Raw genomic sequence first — 20,166 nt, 5'->3', positions numbered from 1 at the left:
TTTAGTTTTCAGCTCTGATCTGGCTCTATATAAATACAATTGAATTGAATTGAACTAGAGCAGCATTTAGCCTATTTCATCATAAATACACGTCTAAAAGTGTGCACAGTGCTAAAATAAACTTCACTAGAGGCACTCTAAATATCTAATACGGGAGGGGAGCATGTGTTCCTACAGTATTAATAACAAGGGGGGGTGGAGAAGAGCAGATTCAGCTGATAATCCCACTAATCCCACAGGCTAAAGTCTTAAATTGCCCCCGCTCCTTATCAATGGACCGACCATTTCAGAGTACGCAGAGAATCACAGGCATGCAGACGCTCCAATTAGAGCTCCTCGGGCTTTCTCGCATCGACGCAGAGTGATTCTGGGCCAGGAGCGGTCCCACGGAGAGCCACCTTGCCAAGAGAGGAGGGGGAGGAAGAAAAGACACATGGGTGTATTTATAGAAAAATGAGGCCTTACAATACCCTTTTTGGAGAGAGAATTATTAAGGAACCGAGGTGCGCGGGTGCACGTGTCCCAGTTTTCTGATTAACACTGTGCAAGCAGGCTGGCCCTAGGATGAATCAGGGATGAGATGCAGGACCAACTCCTTGACATACTCACAGGAAGAGACTGCACTTGCTTTTCATGCACACTCACCCTTTGCTCATGAGGAGACTGCTGTGGTTTCAGGGAGGAGGAATGGGGCAGTATTTTGAGTTTGTCACCTTTTCTCTTTGACTTTGGGTTGTGGGTGGTGGGGATATTATTTTTTTAAAAACACTACACTTGAGAAGACTGGATAACAGCCTCCTAGCAGGCCACCGGGTATCTGACATTCAAGATGAAGAAATTTTTGCAAAACAAAAAGGGCAGATACTCTTTCCGCCAGAGCAAACGGGGCTCTCGGTATCCAGCCAAAGATTTCTGTAAGTCTTTATAACCTTCGTCTTCGTCAGCTCTGTGAATTCTGCTGCGCTGTGGCTTTTGGAAAGCTGTGCAGCACATCATTAGCCTACAGCTGAGCAACAGGGTTTATAGCAATTCATTGCTGTGAAATTTGTACTTGTTCCATTAGAGGTGGTTCTGAAAGCCTTATATTTCCTGCTATTTTCCCATTTGGTTGGAAATAATCCTGTTATTTAACCTGGAATTCAACCTCTTACCTGTTCATCCATGCAGCCAGTGGTGTGCTCTGTCGCGTTATTGCTTTTCCATTCAATTACCGTTCGAAAGGGGAGACATGAATGTGCTCTGAGTGCAAAAAATAGCAAGAGGAACTTCTGTCTCCTGAGCTAATTAAGGTCACAATCTTTCAATGCTTTAATTTGATTGGCTGTGAAAGAGTTTATGAACCAGGTCAGGGACTGCTGAGTGTGTCATGGTTCAGCATAGAGGGTTACAGAGCCACACTTGATGTACAGCTAAGACAGGGAAGGAGACAGAGAACAAACTGAATATCTTTAAAACAAAAGACTGTATCATAGAGTTTTCTTGCGATGTCGCTGAACTTGAATCCACTGGCTACAGTGGGTAAGTATTTTTAAGTACCACGAGACTCCATATTGAAGCAAACCTCACTGTCCTTTTCTCCCTGTTTCTAAAAGTCCTCAGCATGCCGACATCCAACCAGGGCTGGCCTGAGGATTTTGGCTTCCACCTTGGTGGGGCTGGACCTAGCTACATCTTGTCAGTGGAGGAAGGCAGCAGTGCCCACCTGGCAGGGTTGCAGGCAGGGGACCAGGTCCTGGAGATCGAAGGCCACAATGTGTCGACGCTAGGTCCTCAAGCTGTCATCGCCATCGCCCAGACTCAGAAGAACATCCCTCCCAGCATTGGAGTGGTGTCCCGCATACAGCAGGTCATGCAGCTCTCAAATCCTTCAGATCTATACTGCATGCGTAGGTTAATGGGTGTGGAAATGCATGTCATAATATAGTAAGCAGTAGATCTGCACTATTGTGGATACCTGTTGGGGGATATGTTCTGTGGTCAAACACTGAGGCAAATGTCTCGTACAGATGGACATCACGCCAGGTCCAGATGGTCGTTTTGGGTTTACCATTGTGGGAGACTGCCCCCTACTGGTGGAGGACTGCTCTCCTTGTTCTCCAGCTGGCCGTGCAGGCCTGAGGGCTGGGGATTATGTCATGGAAGTGAACGGTATCCCAGTCAGGCAGCACGAGATGGCTGCAGCACTAATCAAGGCATCCCAGGGGAGGACACTCCGCCTGGGAGTGCTGTGCCTTGGGCCAAGGCACAAATGGAGCATCAGCATAGAGGACAGTCAGATGGGTGGAGAGGGGGCGAGACTGGACCGCAAACACAAGGCTCTGGAGTTCAACAGGAAGGTAGGTTTCGCATTAAAAGGTATTTTCTAATTAAAGACAACATTCTCTGCCTAAGCTGTTTTTTTTGTTCCCATGCAACTGTTTTGGAGAGGGCAGGGCTTATTTGACAAAAAAATAAACAAGTATTTCTGTGCACCAAGCAGAGTTTTGCAAAACCTTATATGAATTTAAGGACCTATTATGGTTGCTGTTTATTTCTTCTGTGCCTCTACTGGAATAATTTTGCATGATTCATGGTTAAAATAAAATCCTTATTTATCCTTAAGTCCCTCAATTTGTCCCGTGTCTGAAACAAGCGCCTTTATTTTCAAGGCTTCCCTTACTAAAACCTGTCTTTCTTATGATTGGCCAACCTCCAGAAGCCACATGAAGGGCAGCACCCAGTGCTTCTGAGCTGTACTGTCTGTATATTGTGTGCTTACTGCAGATAACCATATAAAGAAATTTGTATCATCAGAGTGCTTTAGACAGTCAAAGATCAGAGAAGCCTGGTGCTCAACAGAATATGAGCTTTGGGTTAAAAGGGATTACTTTTATATACTTGCCAACATTTTATATATATACTAATCAATTGTACACACTTCAGATGAGGTCGGGGATGTCATGTAACAATGTTTGTTTTTTAAATTTTAAGTTGTATGTGTTTTTAGTGCCTATTTCATGAATATTTAATGTAATCGAATGTAGAATGTCGACATGTTTTTGAGACCAGAATGAATGAAAGTCTATAGTTATCCACCTTCTTATGACAGGCCAGATAGTAACTCTATAAAATCACTCAAAATTCAACAACGTTCTGTTTACAGTCATGTGGAAAAGAAAACACACCCTCTTTCAATTTGAAGGCTTTATGTGTCAGGTCACTATGAAAATATTATTCTGGTTTGTACCAGGTTATCAAATTATTTAAACATAACTTAAAATAAAAAAGCAGCACATAAAATATTACACCATGCTGTTATTAGTTTAAGAAAAACAAATCCAGAATCAGTGTGTGAAAAACTAAGTACTCTACTGCTTCACTAAGTATAAAGATGTAAATAGTCATCAGCAAGAATGAACACCTCTATAAAAGCAAAAGATTTGGTAGCTTGTCTGTTATAACACACCTGAATGCTCTAGTTGTGTGAAATGTGGTGCTCAACAGAAGAAATTGCTGCTACCCATTAGTCTGTGAGGGGTTATAAGGCCATTGCATTTGAAGTACATAATTCTACAGCGAGAAAGATTGTTCAAAAGTACAGAACATTCAGGACAGTTGCCAGTTCCCAGGATTGGACATCCCAGTAAATTTACCCCAAGGTCAGAGGAATCTCAGACTCTTCGGGGTTCACTTATCATGTTAAATCTTAAACTTAAGACTGAACAAATGTGACTTGTTTGGAAGGGTTGCGAGGAGTAAACCTCTTGTCTCTAAAAAGAACATGGCAGCATGGTTTAAGTTTGCAAAGTTGCATTTGAATTCAATTTCACTTTAGCGCCAAATCTCAACAACAGTTGCCTCAAGAAGCTTTACATTGTAAGGTAAAGACCCCACAATAATACAGAGAAAACTCCAACAATCTGATTCCCCTATAAGCAAGCACTTGGCAACAGTGGGAAGGAAAAACTTCCATTTAACAGGAAAATCTCCCAGCACCAGTTGGGGTTCAGTGGAGGGAGTCAGGACAAAAGACACATTGTGGAAAAGAGCCAGAACTTCATAGTAACTAGTAATTAAATGCAAAGAAGTGTATAAACACAGAGTGAGTGAAAAAGGTGAGTGAAGAAGAAACACCCAGTGAAGCCTGCAGTAGCCTAGGCTTACTGCAGTATAACTAAGGGAGGGTTTATGATCAAAGTCTAACTATGTTTCAAACCTAATCTTAAAAGCAGAGACTGTGTCTGTCTCCTGAATCCAAACTTGGAGCTGGTTCCACAGAAGACTGGCCTGAAAGCTGAAGGCTTGCTTTCTTGTCCCTGTCAGTACTCCTGCAACAAACCATAAGACTTCTGGAAAAATGTGCTTTGGACAGAAGAGACCAAAGTGGAGATGTTTGGCTATAATGTATAGCGTCACAAACACAACATATTGGTACAAACACCACATACCAACTGCAAAACACGGTGATGGACAGGTGATGGTTTGGGCCTATTTTGCAGCTACAGGACCTACGTACTTTGCAATCACTGAGTCAACCATGAACTTTGTATAGCACAAGTGTTCTAGAGTCAAAGGTGAGGCCATCTGTCCAGCACCTAAAACTTGTCTCAAACTGGGTCATGCAAAAAAACAATGATCTCCCTTACTCTACAAAATCTTGGCTGAAAAGTGCTGTAGTTAACAGAGCTATGCATGAATGAATGCCACAACGATAATCATACAGTAAATGATTACTTCAACTTATTGCTACTAAAGGTGGTTCTACAAGCTACTGAATCATGGGGTGTACTAGTTTTTCATACGCTGCTTTTTGGTTAAATAATGACAAGAGAAATGAAAATTACAGCATAAAATATACACAAAAATAAATACTTCTGTTTGGTACTATGCTAAAAACAGTGAGGTCATAGCTTTTCCTCTTTTACTGACTACCCTCCTCTCTACCAGAAGCTACCCTCTTTTGAATCTCCAACAGGTCGACCAGATTTTAGGTGACGATCCCGAAGTGAAAGAGAGACTCTTTGCTGTGCTGAAGCAGTACGCCGCAGAGAAGAAAGTTGAGTGGTTAGCTTCTGTCCTGCCGGACATACTCACCACTGACGAACATCGACAGCTCATCTCCAGCATCAGGTAGGGGACAGAGGTTTGAGCTCACATTGCACAGGTAGGAAGTAGATTAGTCTTCATTGGAGAAGATGCAAAAAGATGCAAACAATGCAAGCAATTTGTGAGTGAGCTGTAAACGTCAAATGCTCTCTAAAGTACGCTACCATACTAGGCCATCTCTTTGTGTTGCATCACAGAGATTTGCACGTGTTTGGTCCTAGTGAGACTGAAATAATCTGCATGGATTGAATTCATGATGACTGTAAACTGGATTTTCCTGCACATTTGGTTGCAGATTAGAGAAATGTGTGGGTTCCATCTGCAACACATGGTAAATCCACAGTGACCCACCCGAGTTTCTTAAACTTTCATTTAAAGAGAAACTGAGAGACTAAACTGACAAGGACGGGTCTATAACTGGGAGCTTAGAGTTTTAGGGGGGGAAATGAGGATTGGCAAAATGTTCTGCATTCACTGCATGGAGGTGCCTGTGATGATGAGCCACTCACAGATTTAGTAGAGTACTCGCTTCGTGGAACTACTGGTAGCCATGCTGCTCTCTCTGTCTCTGCAGCCCTTTCAAATAAAAAAAAAATTAAAATAAAATCTGGAGCTACATCCAGCAGGTTTTTTTTTCTTTTTTGAAGATGCGTGGAGGTGGCTTTCTACCAGACAGAATTGTGCCAGGTAACCAAATGTGAACAACTCTTTAGTTATGGGCTGTCTGTGTGCCAAAATAAATCCCCAGACAGTGTGTCCACAGATTCCTCTCCATCCACAAGTCCAGCCAATTGAAGCTTTTATTCTGTTACTACGCTGGCTTCCTTCCTCCAGTACTACTACACCACTTTCAACTCTCTTTCGTGATATTAATATACCGTAAGAAGGGTTTCCATTTGTATGAGGTCACTGCTGAGATAGGCAACAAGATTTTTAGTGCCTTCAATTAGGCATGAATAATCCAAAGCTGAGAGTTGGTATTTGTGCAATGAGGGACACTCCTATCTGCTACAAGGACCGATACCAGCATTAATAGCATCTCTCTGTGGACTTCCATCCTTGCCCGTCTCCCAGCTCTCTTACCTCACTCTCCCTCTCTCTTAAGGGGTGTTTGTGTTTAGCACTGATAGATTGTCCTCTCATTATACCGCTCAGACTGTTTCCCTGCTTTCTCTGTGCGGTGACCATTTTTTTCTTGACACTTGGTGAAGACGGCCTCCTGGCCGCACCGAGGTCCCAGAAGACCTTTTATCCCCCACAGAGGAGCAGCTCAGGAGCAGTGCACGAGCCCAGTATTCTGCTCACTGCTGCTTTTAGACTTGTGCAGACGTTTAGCTGATTATTGAGCTATGGCTGACAGCTAAAGCAATGAACTGCCTGGGGTGAGTATATCCTCCTCTCATTGCTGATATTCTCCAGTGTTGTGTGAAATGTGGCTTCTTTGTGTGTTTTTGCAGACGTTGTGAATTTTTATCACCTCCCATCTGCTGGTGGCTGTGCAGGTGTAATAATGTGAGAGCTTGAGTGGATGTTTAATGCAGTCCTTAAAGTATAGGACAGGCTGATGCTGCAGCTGCTGCTGATGTTTGATAGATTTTAAATTCATTATCCCCCTGATTTCGGGGATAACAAAGCTCATTTGGACCATTGGCAGTTTATTCATATAGTTTGATGTAATGCAGTCTCACTTGGGTTGATAAAAACTGTTTGTGGTTAACAACACAGTTAACAATGCAACGCTTTCGTGTCTGTGTATGAAGTGACTGGGTGTTCTTAGGATCACTAAGTCTCTGCTTTTAAGGTGTACTCTCTTTTCACATGTGGGTGTGGAGAGGGTGTGGTTCAGTTAATGTCTGTGTGCTAGAATTGGACCATCGTTTTGACTCTGAGATTATGTAAATAATCAGTTGAAAATATTTATTATGTTGTTTATTATTTTTTTAACGGCTAAATGTATACATCAGTCAAAAAATCTCTCATTTGTTGCCATTCAGACATTAAAAACAATTATCCAGATGTGGTCGCAGGCAGTAGTCTGCCTCATCATGCTGCACACTGAGCACAAATCTTGCTTTGTTAGTGGTGCTGATAATGATGGTGTTTAGTTCTGACTGCAGGAATCAGAGGCTGGAGCTTGTTTCTAACGATTCCCGAGCTACTGCTGCACTGTACTCTGTACATGAAAAAAAAAAGAAGCTCCTCACAGGAGCCTTGTACAGCGTCTTCAATGAAGTGAACACAAAGTACAAAGTGGGTACAGTCAAGAGTGGAACAAGTTGCCTCCTTCTATTAGTGTAAACCTTGTTCCAAATGATTAAGCACTTGCAGAATGTGTTTGTTCCTCCAGAACAGTCTGCCGGAGAAGATCGATACTCAATAAATATGTTATAGTATGAAAATAGCTGCGGGACAAAACAAAATGCAGATGGCATTTGATTATTTGGAGAGATCCAGGTGATCGTAATGAACAGATGTCTGTTATATTTTTTTATGACAGAATGTTCTTCAGTTTAGAGAAAGCTTTTCTCGCTAAATGAACTTCTTTGATATCACTTCAACCACCATCCAGCTGAGGATGACAGTTGCCTTCCAAGCAAGCAGCTGCCTCAGGGTATACTGTCTGACCTTTAGATTTTCCGAGTGTGATTGCTTCACAGATTCTCCACAGGTTAAAAAGGAATGATGGTGGTCTTTCAAGTCTCTTTAACATAGTACCCGAGTCTTTGGTGTCTCTGTGGTCTTCTGTAGCAGGGCGATGGTTCAGTATCATGCAGGAAGTCCTCTGAAAGGCACCAAAGAAAGAGTTTTCTTTGCATGAAAGAAATAATCAGTTAAGAACTGCATACATTGCAGATGGCCTTTATAAGACCCCCGAGGCCCCTGACAGGGCCAGCCTTGTTAATCACGGCAAACCCAGATCATCAATGAACAAGTGTCACGCATTTTTCTGAACCACGTTGTGTATCACGATAGCATTTCTGTGCGACTAGAACAGTGAGTATTAGTCTTCATGCATTTCTGAGCCTTGTCCTTTATGCACAGCTTGCAGGCTCTGGGGGATTCTGCAGTATTTTTAAATACGGCCTTTTTTCTAGCAGCCTTTTTCCTTTTTGTGTGGTTTTTTTTTTGCCTCGTGGAAATTATAAGTTAAATTAAGTTTCTGATCCTTTTACAACATTTATTTTCTGTGCTCTGAATCATCACTCACTTTTTTATGTTCAGACTATCCAGTCAGTTTGATGGCAAACACACTATCTGGATAGCGGACATATGCTACCACGAACCTGCTGAATTAGTGCGTTAGCGCCGTCACCTCGAGCGTGAGAGGATATTAAAGCGCGATTTCTGCTCAGGAACAGCCTCGCAGAGGTGCTAGAGTGATTGTCCAAGATAGACTCTTTGTTTTTATAAGATGACAAAGACTAAGTTTACTTCCTAATGTCCTAATTTGTTCCTTATTCAATATATTTCTACATTCCTAAATGTAATGAGTTCCTACCATGTGATTGGCTGATTGGGTATTTATTTATAAGCAGCTGAACAGGCATACCTAATAAAGTGGCTGGTGAGTGTATATCCCTTGTAAATAATTTATGTTATATTAATTATCTGGAATTGCTATTTCTTTCATCACTGTGGTCATAGTTTGATTGCAACACTTTAATTTTAAACTGCAGTGTTTTTAATGATCTGCCCTCAAAAGGTCAGAAGGGCAGATGCTCTGCTAACTTTAACAGATCACATCATCTGCCCATCTTACTTATCCAACCTATATGTATTTAGGCTTTGCACCAAACTTCCTTCTCTGCATCAGAGTCACATCTGGACACTCAAAATGAAATGAGGTCTTTGTAGTTTTCTGCTTGTCATTCCTCCCTTCTGAGAAATCTGTCCCTTCCTCCCAGCTTGCTTCCTCCTCCACAACCCTCCTTCAGATAATTATAGATCTCCGTTCTTTATAAATGAGGTCAAATCAGAGCGCTCATTTAGTTTCCAAGAGTTGACGCGGAAAACTTCTTTTGATTATGTTGTTGTTGTTTGCAACAGATAGCTGTGTTTATATGGTGGGTAAACAGCTGCATATATATAAAAAGATGCTAATAGCCACAGCTACACACCAACAGAGATTAGCCTTGCGTAGACAGGTACCACATCTCTGTGTGAGAGATGGGAGGGCATAATAGTGCTGTGATGTGAATAAATGGCAAATAGCAGGCGGGCACAGAGAGCAGAGAAGGGCTGTGTGGGCTGCAACACCTACGGCACTAAGAGAACATTTATTTATATCTAGGGAGTCTGCTTATTGTAGCCAGTAGTCTGTGCTCAGGCAACACTGTCTCAGGCTGCAGATACATCCACACCTCAGCCTGATCAAAGTCTGCAGAGACAGTGACAGCGGGCTAAGAATATGTGTCCTATATCTTTAACTGAGCAGATTTGTTTCAAAGAGACGGTACACACCAGCGCTTAAAAGCTTCTCTAAAACAAGAGATAGGAAAAAACCTCAAAGAAGATTTAACAAATGGTGTAGGATGGCAGGTCGCTTAAAGTTGCAGCATGTGGATTTTTAAGCCTTTAAAAATAATGTTGCTAAACCTGGAGCCTGGCTGATGATTAAGACATTTTTGGAAGCACGATTGTGCAGTTTTCTGCAAATGGCAGGTTATATTAGAGGGGAAAAAGTAATATTTCTGAAAAGTCATATTTATTTAAACTTCTTTGGTGAGACTATTTCTGTGAATATTTTGCCCTGTACCTCAAAACACCCAGAAAACATTGATCTTGCGCATCTGCAGCTGTTTAATTTCCCACTTTGCTGTGATGATGGGGGAGTGTACTCTCAGGCATGCCTGTGGACTTTGACATCACTTTTGGGTGTGGTTTCAGATGGGTGCAAAATTACACCTGTAAACTATGTTGTTTAGCAATGTTGGAAAAACCTCAAAGCTTATACAGTAGAGCTTAGGTAATCCTGAATTTTATGGTTCACATACTCTAAACCTTGTATTTCACATTTCCCATAATGCAGCTTGTTAGCGTTTTAACGATTTAGCGAATTAGTATCCATCCATCCACTTTTTTTAACCTAGACTGGAGCTTGTGTCAGCTGTCATTGGGCGAGATTCAGGGCAGTCCGTTACAAAGAGGGGTAACAAAGAGACGAATCAGTCATTCACACTCGCAGTCACACCTATAGTCAATTTAAAACTCCCAGTTAGCTTGTTAACATGCATCCACACAGGCACAGTGACAACATGATATCATCGCCATGACACAGTCAGTGTCATTTTCTCCACAGCATCAGCTATCAGCTGACCAAAGACCAAAGAGCTTATAGGAAGGAGCTGACACTTAAAATTTCACATATGTCGCTGTCAGAAGTACAATATTTGTTTTGCTGATTTCATCTGATCACTCTATTCTTATGTGTTCTGTGACACCCTTGAAATCGGGGAAAAAAAATAATTTTTTCCAATTCAATTCAGTTTTTTTTATGTGGTGCTAAATGACAACAACAGTCGCTTCAAGGTGCTTAATATTGTGAGGTAAAGACTGCACAAAAACTCCAACAGTCAGACTGTGAGCAAGCACTTGGTGACAGTGGGAAGTAAAAAGTCCCTTCTTACAGGAAGAAACCTCCAGTTTAAATGGGAGTTGTGGTTCGATTTTCCCGGGAAATTTTGCAAGGTAACCACTGGACCAAGTTGGAAATGTCTGAATTCTTTATGCATTTGTACAGAAGCGTCTAGAAAAAAGATGCAAATTGTTTGAATTACCAAGGCCCCACACGGCCTGCCCATTTAGTTTAAAACAGTTGTATCTTGGTGTGTATTTTTGTGCAAAAATCTTGACAAATTCCTTCAGATCATTAATACTGGATGTACGGAGAGAGGAACGCTGAATGTCTATACCAAGGGTAGGCAACTCCAGGCCTCGAGTGCCAGTGTCCTGCAGGTTTTAGATCTCACTCTGGGTCAACACACCTGAATCAAATGATTAGTTCATTATCAGGCCTCTGGGGAACTTCAAGAGATGTTGAGGAGGTAATTTAACAATTTGAACCTGCTGTGTTGGTTCAAGCACACACCTAAAACCTGCAGGACACCGGCATTTGAGGCCTGGAGTTGCCTACCCCTGGGTACACCCATCTGTAAAACATGGTGGAGGCTGTGTCATGGTTTGGGGCTGCATTTCAGCCAGTATTGTTGGAGCTCATGTTAAAATTGATGGAATTATGAATGCAAAAAAATGCCTTCAGATCATGCAATGCAATCTGAAAGGTGTCTGGAAACAGCTTCATTTTTCAGCATGACTACTACGACTACTGTCTATCACCCCTGCCAGGGTAAGGGCAGCCAAAGATAGATCTCCAGAGATTTCTGTCCTGAGCCATTCTTTCTAGTTGGCTCCATCTTTTTTACTTCTGCCTCGAGGTCTCATCTCCAGGTGTTTCTTGGGCAGCCTCTCTTTCGCCTTGAGGGTTCCACCTGAGAGCCTGCCTAGAGATGTTGGTTGGCGGATGGAGTAGAGCGTGCCCTTCCCAGCACCATCTTTGACAATGACAGTGCTCCCAGAAAACACTACCAATGCAGTAAAACCGTACCTGGATAGAAAAACACGCAGCGGAAGAGTATCAGTCATGGATTGACCTCCTCAGAGCCTGTACCTGAGCATTAATGAAGCAGTGTGGGATCATCTTGACGTAGAGAAGAGATCAGAAAGCAGCAAACATCCAAAAAGTCCTTCAAGAGGCCTGGAAAATTACTCCTGAAGACTACTCCTGAAGCACTTTGAATCACCTTGTTGTTGAATTGTGCTATACAAATAAACTTGCCTTGCCTTACTTAAATAGTTATTTTACCTTTAGTATAAGATTGTGTACTCCCTGTGCATGCTGGCAAAACAGCTGTGACAGGTTGGGGCACAAACACCACACCTATAGCTGCAGTGGGACGTTGGTAGTAGATGCTTTTGGTGTTGTTATTTGTGACCTTGGAAGATTGTGGCGTCTCCTGCTGGAGGCGGCTGCTGTCATTAAAGACTGCCGCTGAAATGTGCCTGATGGGTTTATACTGGTTGTCAACATCAGCTGCTGTTTTGTAGTTATTACAGTGTCAAATACCACCACTGGCCAGAAGGACAATGGTTCAGGCTCTAATGACATCATTGTTATCTCTACAGGCCTGTTTCTACAGCTTATAAAGAGTGAAAATGTTTTGGGCAGGTTTTTCAAAAACAAGCTCTTCATTAGTTGACAAGTTGTTAACAGCAGCTGTGACCGGTAGGTTCTGGATGTGAGTGAGTCTTCATTATTTGCCTCACTTACAAGTACAGAACAGGGCTGAAGGTGCTGCATATTTTCCTGAATACCTCCTAATAAAGCACTTCAGCAGCCATGGATAATTAAATGCACGCTGGCGAAAAGTCACATCTGCTGTGAAGTTGCTTCTCTCTCTGTCCAACGAGTGTCCTAATTGCTTTATTTAGCTGTCAGAATTGTTGCTGCAGCTTAATTAGCTCCGCGTGGACATGAACAGTGGTAGCTGTTGTTCCTCCCTCCTTTCTGTTTGCGCGTTCGTGGTTAATTGCTTGACTGGTGCTGTTTTTCACCGACCCTGTGCCCTGTCTGCTAATGACTGATTCATCTGATCAGCAGATAAGCGGCAGCAGACAGTCAGAGCACAACAGGCTGGTGTAGGTGGGAATCAAAATGGTTGTTTGTGCAAATATGTGTCCGGCCTCAGCTCACTGATCCAACAATCATCAAATGTTAACTTCAAATGTTTTTGGTGCTCTTTGAATTTTCTACACGTCCTTCACATGTGGTCCTTGAGAAGTAAAGAAAAAGCGTAGTGTTAATAGACTTTATACAGCATGCATTGTTTTCAGGATGTGTAGGCTGCTGCCTTCTTGTGGCAGTATGTGCTTGTGCTAATAAATTCTCAGAGGTGGCGTGATTTCTTTTGGGGTTTTTTCCAGTTCTCACCGCTCATGAGCTGGTTTGGTGTACTGAAAGGAGTAGCTCCACAGTGTAGTGGTTTACACACTCACCTAACAAATGATAGATTCCTGCCAGTGGTGGGAGACAAAAGTCCCCTGGGAGTTGCATAAGGAAGGGCATCAGCTTAAAACAATCTGCCAAATCAAAAAGGCAGAGCCTATCTGCTGTGACAACCTCCTGTGACAACCTGAAAGTAGCCTTAGCATACTTATAGAATTAGATCTCCTCGAATTCATGTGGGGATAAATAACTATCTATATAGACAAACAGTCAGACTCTATACAAGGACTTTGAGGGATCCCTAAATTCATCTACTAAAAAAAGCTACCCCACTCCCTACATTTCAGTTTTCTGCCCCTCGTAAAGAAAAAGCTGAAGGAACTTTTGTGCTCACAGCTACAAACGTATGTATCTGTGATGACCACCATATTAAGAATATCCAATCTAACTGACATAGGTATGAATGATTGTGTGTCTCTGCGTTAGCCCTGTGACAGACTGGCGATCTGCCCAGGGTGTACCCCACCTCTCGCCCTAAATGTATGAGCATGTAATTATCTATTAATGAAAAAAAAAAGGAAATGAATAGAAAATCCACTTTAAACGAGTGGACGGTGCTATGCGAGCTGTTTCTCCCACTGTGTTCAGTATGTAATCTAAGCTCAACTGCTATTATAAGGTAGAAATGATCGGAATAACCACATAAACATGGGAGGGGGGTTCCTGTTACTCCAGTTTTCTTGGATACTTTGTTTACTTTGTATACCTAATATTAGGATAATTGACTTTTCCAACTGTTTTTTATTTTGGAGCTATGCATATCATAAAACCTGATGATCAGTCATTTAATGTTAGATCATCTACATTTAAGAAATATAGTTCCAGAAAGTGTGTGTGCATGTATGTGTGTGTGGGTGGCTGTCTTGTCTCCTGGCAGCAGTTCTAATCTTTTGAATGAATAGTTGTTTTCTGGTGTGTGTGTGTGTGTGTGTGTGTGTGTGTGTGTGTGTGTGTGTGTGTGTGTGTGTTTGCTGGTGAGTGGGGACTTGTTTTGTTTTGTCTCTTAGTCACTGCTATTGTTTGCAGCACTCCATAAGAAACAGCATGTACAGTTCACTCTTATCCCCCTCTTTGATATTTAGTTTGTTCCCAGTCTGCTCAGAAAGACGAGCAAGAGAACCTCTACATGTTTTCGGTACCAGCGAAAAGTATCTGTAACGCTACGTAGCAAAAATTGTCAAATTCTTACAAACTTGTAAAAAGAAAAAAGAAAAAAAAGAACACAAACCCCCAAAGAAACACCTGAATGATTCAGGTGAGACTTCTGAGAATGTGATGTGGTTACATGAGAACAAAATTGACTTGGTTTGTATCAATCCACTCATTGTGTTTGGAGTGAAGAGAAGGGTGAATGTGACCCAAAGAACAGCATCCCTAGTGTCATGGTGGTGGAAGCTTTGTGCTCTGAGGATGTTTTTCTGCCAAAGCTACACGATGACTGTATCGCTCAATTGGAAAGATGGACAAATCTTGGACAAGAATCTCCTTCACTCAGCCGGGGCCCGACAAACGCATCATGGGCAGGTCCAGTAGGACACTGATCCAAAGCATATGCCAAGACAACAAAGGAGTCCCTCGAGAAGAAGAAGCACATCATAGTCTCGAGGTGAAGTAGCATTAAGAATTTGGAGAAGATCAGGAAAGAGGAGATCTGAAAACTTAGCTCAAACCTAGCAATAGCTATAAGAAATATCTAAAAGCTGTGCTTGCTAAGGATGGTTACTCCACCAAGTAACAAATGTGATCAAATACTTATACCTCATTAAATGCACATTAATTCATAAGTGTTACACAATGTTTATTTCTATTATTGTGTGTGGATAACGTAGCTTTCGATATCGGTCGTCATAGATCATAACCCTAGAGAAAGGCAAAACCTAACTCTTTGGGGGGAGAAAAACAGATGTATAGTTTTAGATTATTAGATTATTTTCTTTGTTCTGGGAGAATAATACCATTAAATCTCAATTCTGATTGGCTAGGATTAGGGCTAGGGTTATGTAAAAAACATTCCATTGTTAGATACATCGTTTGTAAGCGGTTAAAATAATGAATTCATCCCCTCTGGATTGTTGCAATGTGTCTTATTGTTTTTACAGCATAAACCAGATAAATGCTCCCACTCTCGATGCCAGCTGCATGTCCCACCCCTCCATCTGACAAGCCAGCACGGCTACTGTTTGAAACCCTTCAGCACCCCAGCAACCAACTGTAGGCTCCACAGGGGATAGTTACTCATCACTCATGAGTGATGACGACTAACCCTACCAATGTTCAGCTGCTATAACATATCAGTCACTGTGACTGCTTATGTTTAAAATGTTATATTACAAGCATAACATTTCAAGTGTTTGACTTTTCTCAAAGTAAGACTTCAGGAAAATAACTTTTATCGATGTCATAGCTGTATATTGATATTTAAATGAAAACAGTAGGTGTTTAGTAGGAAATCACATTGGATTACAAAATAAAAAAACATTGTGATTTCATACAGTTTAACTCAGTATTTCACTGTAATTGATGCCCCTGCTCCTATTTTATCCCAGTGCGTTACACTTTGCGTTTCCTTGTCAGGGCCTAGGTGGATGAAATGACAGCTTCCTGCCTCAGTTGTAGGTGATGTGTAGACGGAAGTGTAGGAAAGACCGAGAATCAGTTGCTGTATGGAGAGAGAGAGAGAGAGGAGAAATCCCTTGCTCACTCACTCCCACACCTTTTTCTCATGCTGTATTCTGGCTCTGGTACCCCTGCTGCAGCAGTAAGACTCCAGCAAGCAGTGAGTGACGCCACGATTTCTTCACCGTCTATTTCCTCAGAGAAAGATTGCATCAAATTCAACTTCTTTTCTTTTTCAGTCAGGGGAAAGACTCTCCATTCAGTCAAAACCTTTTCATCTTTTCTTCAGATCTGAGACATGAAGATGGAAGCCTGTTGAGCCGAATCTGTGCCGACTAGGACTGTGAACATTTTCTCAGTAGAGTTTGAAGTATATCATAACTTTTAATCTCTTCCAACACTGGCTGTCATCGCTCTCAGAGTCGTGATTGTGGAATTTGTGTCTTTAAAATGGATCGAGGTGGATCTGTGATGTAGATCCATCCTCTACCCATCTCTTTGCTTTTCGTAGAGGAACTCTTATGGAAAAACAGTTAACACCAACCAATTTGTTTTCCTCATATGCTGCCATGTTGGCCAGAATCTTCATTCCCAAGAAGCACCGGCAGCGCTTCGACGACACCGTCTCCCAGAACGTGATCAACCGACTCTGCCGCAGCAAGAGCATCAGCGAGCCGCATGGCAGAATCCGTCGCAGTCGGAGCGAGGATCACTCCGACCGCCACCGCGGGTCCAAACGGGCCAGCTCAGTGCCAAGGGATGGAGGAGAACCCGGAGGGAGGGGAGAAGCAGAGAGAGACAGGGGCTTAAGGAAGTCCGTCTCAGGGATACCCGTGCATCCCCCCATTGGACCCAATCAGAGGTAAGCACACATATCAAACACAGCAGGTTTCACGAGTCCTTTCGCTCTGTTTTAAGTGTTGTTAACTGTTAATTCATAATTCAAGAGCCGAGAAGTCCCTTTTAAAAATTATAGCAGAATCCAGGGACTGCTTTATCTGTTAACGTGTGCTAAAACTCCTCTTCCTCAGAGTTTTATAAAGCTGCACTTAGAGCAAGTCTGTGCATGCACGAAGATGTTCACACACAGCTGCGTATTTGTTTCATTTAACAAAACATCACATTGTAACCATCTTCTACCATCTTCTTGGTTGTTTCTTGGCAACCATCCTACATGGGGTAGAGCCCCCCCCCCCCCTAACCATTTGACACTTTTCCTCCACCCACTAACACACTTGATTACACGACTGTCCAGTTAATAACACCACAGTGGACATGGTGCAGCACAGGACTGTGGCAGTAAATCTCTGTAGCGAGCTAACTAATAAAATCCTGGGGTCTTTGAGTATTCAGCAACAGGAGGTCTTAAAAAACATGTGGCCCTTTATGACAAATGTGATCATACAGGCCGGGCACAATGCAGCAGGAAGTGAGCTGATTGTGTTAAAGGGGCATCATGTGTCAGTAAGAAGTCGCGCTGCATTGCTGGTGCCTTCCATGCACTGAATAAACCCAAAAGACTGTTGTGTAACACTGTTGTGTCTCCACAGTAACTGGAAATATGCATAGAGCAGTGAGAGACAGAGCTAGAGGTGGGAACAGAGAGATAGATATAGATATCAACAGAAAAAGAGACGAACAGAAGTAAGGAGTAAACAGATGTAGAGATGGAGATCGATGGCAATGAGAATAGAGAGATGGGGAATACAGGTAAACGGAGTGATAAAGAGTGATATGAGGTGATGATATAGATGCAGTCTATATATCTATATCTAGACGAAATAATATAGACAGAAGGAAATAAATATAGATAAAACATATAGGAACGAGAGAATTCAAGAGACTGCATAACTGAAAACTGAAAATCTGCATAAATTAAAGTGAGCCTCTGAATCCAAGAGATTATTTAGGTTTCCTGACATCATCAGGACAATGTCCCCCAGTTTTCCCCATTTCCAGTTATCTGGCAATACTAAGGAGTTGTCAAAAAAAACCCTTCAAAAACACTAGATTTTGGATGTGGATCTAGATAGACTGTGAAAGTTAGTTGCTTCTAAGTTGCGCCAAACTGTCCATAACTTCATTAGTAATCCTGCCAGACAAACAAACCGACCACAAAAGCTGATTGGCAGAGGTGAAGAAACAGTGACAGACAGATGGCTGAAGGCAGGGAGATAGAAATAGATCGAGAAACATGGTGACATTTCGGTAGGGAGATGGAGAAAGGGATCGATAGACCAGTGGGATACAGGTGGAGAGAGATGTCGACATAACATTTCGGGTAAATCCACCCCCAGATGTATTGTTCTACAAAATGTTCTACTGACTATTGATACACAAAATCAAGCACTATAGTGTGGTAGCTGTCTGTATAGTGTGTGTACAATGTGACGGTTGTTGATGTACCAGCAGACTGACTGATACCTTTTCAGAGTGCATTCAGCTGAGGTCATGTGAAATTATACATAAGTGTATGAAGCTCTGCTGGTGTAGCCCGGAGGGAATGAGGAGAGGCCTCAAGCAGCCTGATAGTCACAGACACTTAGTTTGTCAAGTGTGCTCAGAGCTGATGCTTCTTTTTTTCTATTCAGCCCTCAAACACACACACAAATCCACATTCAGCACCCAGTGTGCCTTTCTGCATTTAGCTTGGCTTACATAAGAGCGTATAACCACGGCTATCAAAGAATAGGTTTGTCTCTTTTCTCTTGTTGTCTTTTTTGCCTTCCTCCTGTTTATATACCAAAGCAGTGTTGCCTTTAGTTATCTCCATGGCAACGCTCCACGGATAGACTGAACGAGCCTCATCTTTGATACACCGGGAGGTTTTCCGACGCATATTCTTCCGACTGGGGTGAATGAGAGAGAGGAGCCCCGCATTCAGCAAAATGTCAAAGCTATTCTGAACATGTCCCAAATTTTTTTTATTAAAGCCGGAAACAAAAAACAATGTCTGGCATTCAAACAGGACTGATTTGGGTTACGTTAGAAAAATGTCAGCTTGGATCGAGGCAAACAGAGGGTCACGTCTGTGCTTGTTCAGACTCCCACTTACAGGAAGTGACAAAAGCAAAAACGAAGCGCAGGCAGGATTGTAAACAACAGCGAGTGAGTGCTCACTCCAGGGACAGCTGGGCTTCCCATTCATTCATTCACAGCCATCAATGCTGTTAAATGACGTCACGAGCAACACTGAGAACTCGCTCGTCCGATTTTGTTTGACTGATCACTTTTACAAATTCCACACATTTTCCACTTCCAGCTTTTTCTTCCTTTGTTTGCGTTTTAGACTGTTCAGATTTTGGCTAAATGGGTGATGAGGGAATCAAAAAAGCCCAAAAAATAAATTACAGGTTTTGGTTACTGCTCAAATTGAAAGTTTTTAAGTCGGTTAAAGGTGCTGCTTTTGGAGGATGGATTCACGCAAACACAAGAAATTCGAAAATGTGATTCAGCAGAGAGCGTCGGCTGAAAGTGTTCAGAACAAAGGAAAAATGCTTTGGACATAAATGCCATGAATGCGCTCTGCTTCATGTAGAGTTTGTGTCACCCTCTTTGAAAGTTGAAGGCCAGTAGACAGGCACAAAGCTTTTCGTTGTTAGAAACATTTAGTCACGAAGGTTTTTCAGAGAGCTCTAAATCCGAATGAATGAACTGCTCATCTCACTTCTTGCCTGCATCCCTTCCTCAGGATCGTCCGTGTCTACAGGGGGAAGAAGAACTTTGGCTTCACGCTGCGGGGTCACGCTCCCGTCTGCATCGACTCCGTCATCCCAGGTACTGCTTCTATAATGAAACCAAGTACAGTGCAGTCCTGACTGACGCCTCCTCTCTTTGTGTGGCGGCTTTTCACTCGTGCGCCGTTCTGCGTTGTGGGCGGTGAGGGGGGCAGATGTATTTTACGCGGGTGAGGCTGTTGTGGTGCCAGCCGCTCGGGGCCGAAGGTGATCAGGAGGCGTTTGTGTGTGTGTGAGAGACTGTGAGTGTTGTCGGAAGTGGACTTATCTGACTCACTAGTGAAATGCTAACAGGCTGTGCTGTGCGGCAGCAGGTACACCTGTGGTCAGTCAGTGCCGCACAGATGTACTTTATATTCTGTTTATTGCTCTTCCTGTGCAGTTTAACTGGTCATAGGGTGGAGGAGTAAATCCTTTGTACATCAAGTCATACTGCAAATATATTAGTGTCATATACTTACAATGAAGGGCACTCAAATGCTTCTGGGACTGAGGACAAGACAAAACAGCTTGCTGTGGTAATCATCTCTTCTAGAGCTTACTTACCAACAGGTTTCATCGTTAATATTTAAGCCATGCAGAAAACGTCATCTTAGAGCTGTCAGCTTGGGGTTTTGTGGGCAGTTAAATGCCTGATAGCAATCTAGCCAGCCTAGCTGTTGATCT

General features: G+C 42.5%; 1 protein-coding gene across 6 annotated transcripts in view; it reads left to right on the top strand.

Annotated features, from left to right (window-relative positions):
- The first annotated feature begins 268 nt into the window (after positions 1-268).
- Positions 269-20,166, top strand: part of grid2ipb (glutamate receptor, ionotropic, delta 2 (Grid2) interacting protein, b) — a 38,877-nt gene continuing 18,979 nt past the window's right edge. For 3 of the 6 annotated variants that reach the window (XM_085283966.1, XM_085283964.1, XM_085283963.1), the window contains exons 1-6: positions 269-914; positions 1,593-1,846; positions 2,007-2,336; positions 4,955-5,109; positions 16,344-16,625; positions 19,455-19,540. In XM_085283966.1, the coding sequence (XP_085140092.1) occupies positions 830-914; positions 1,593-1,846; positions 2,007-2,336; positions 4,955-5,109; positions 16,344-16,625; positions 19,455-19,540 (1,192 nt within the window). In that variant the 5' untranslated portion in view covers positions 269-829. The other 3 variants (XM_085283965.1, XM_085283962.1, XM_085283967.1) reach the window with 3 other exon arrangements.

Source organism: Mchenga conophoros, linkage group LG8 (genome assembly GCF_057382185.1).
Source record: "Mchenga conophoros isolate Kocher_MC1m ecotype Shallow Benthic linkage group LG8, M_conophoros_male_GT1.1, whole genome shotgun sequence".
NCBI lineage: Eukaryota > Metazoa > Chordata > Actinopteri > Cichliformes > Cichlidae > Mchenga > Mchenga conophoros.
Note: the sequence above shows the minus strand (reverse complement) of the source record. Positions and strands in the feature narration are given on the sequence as shown.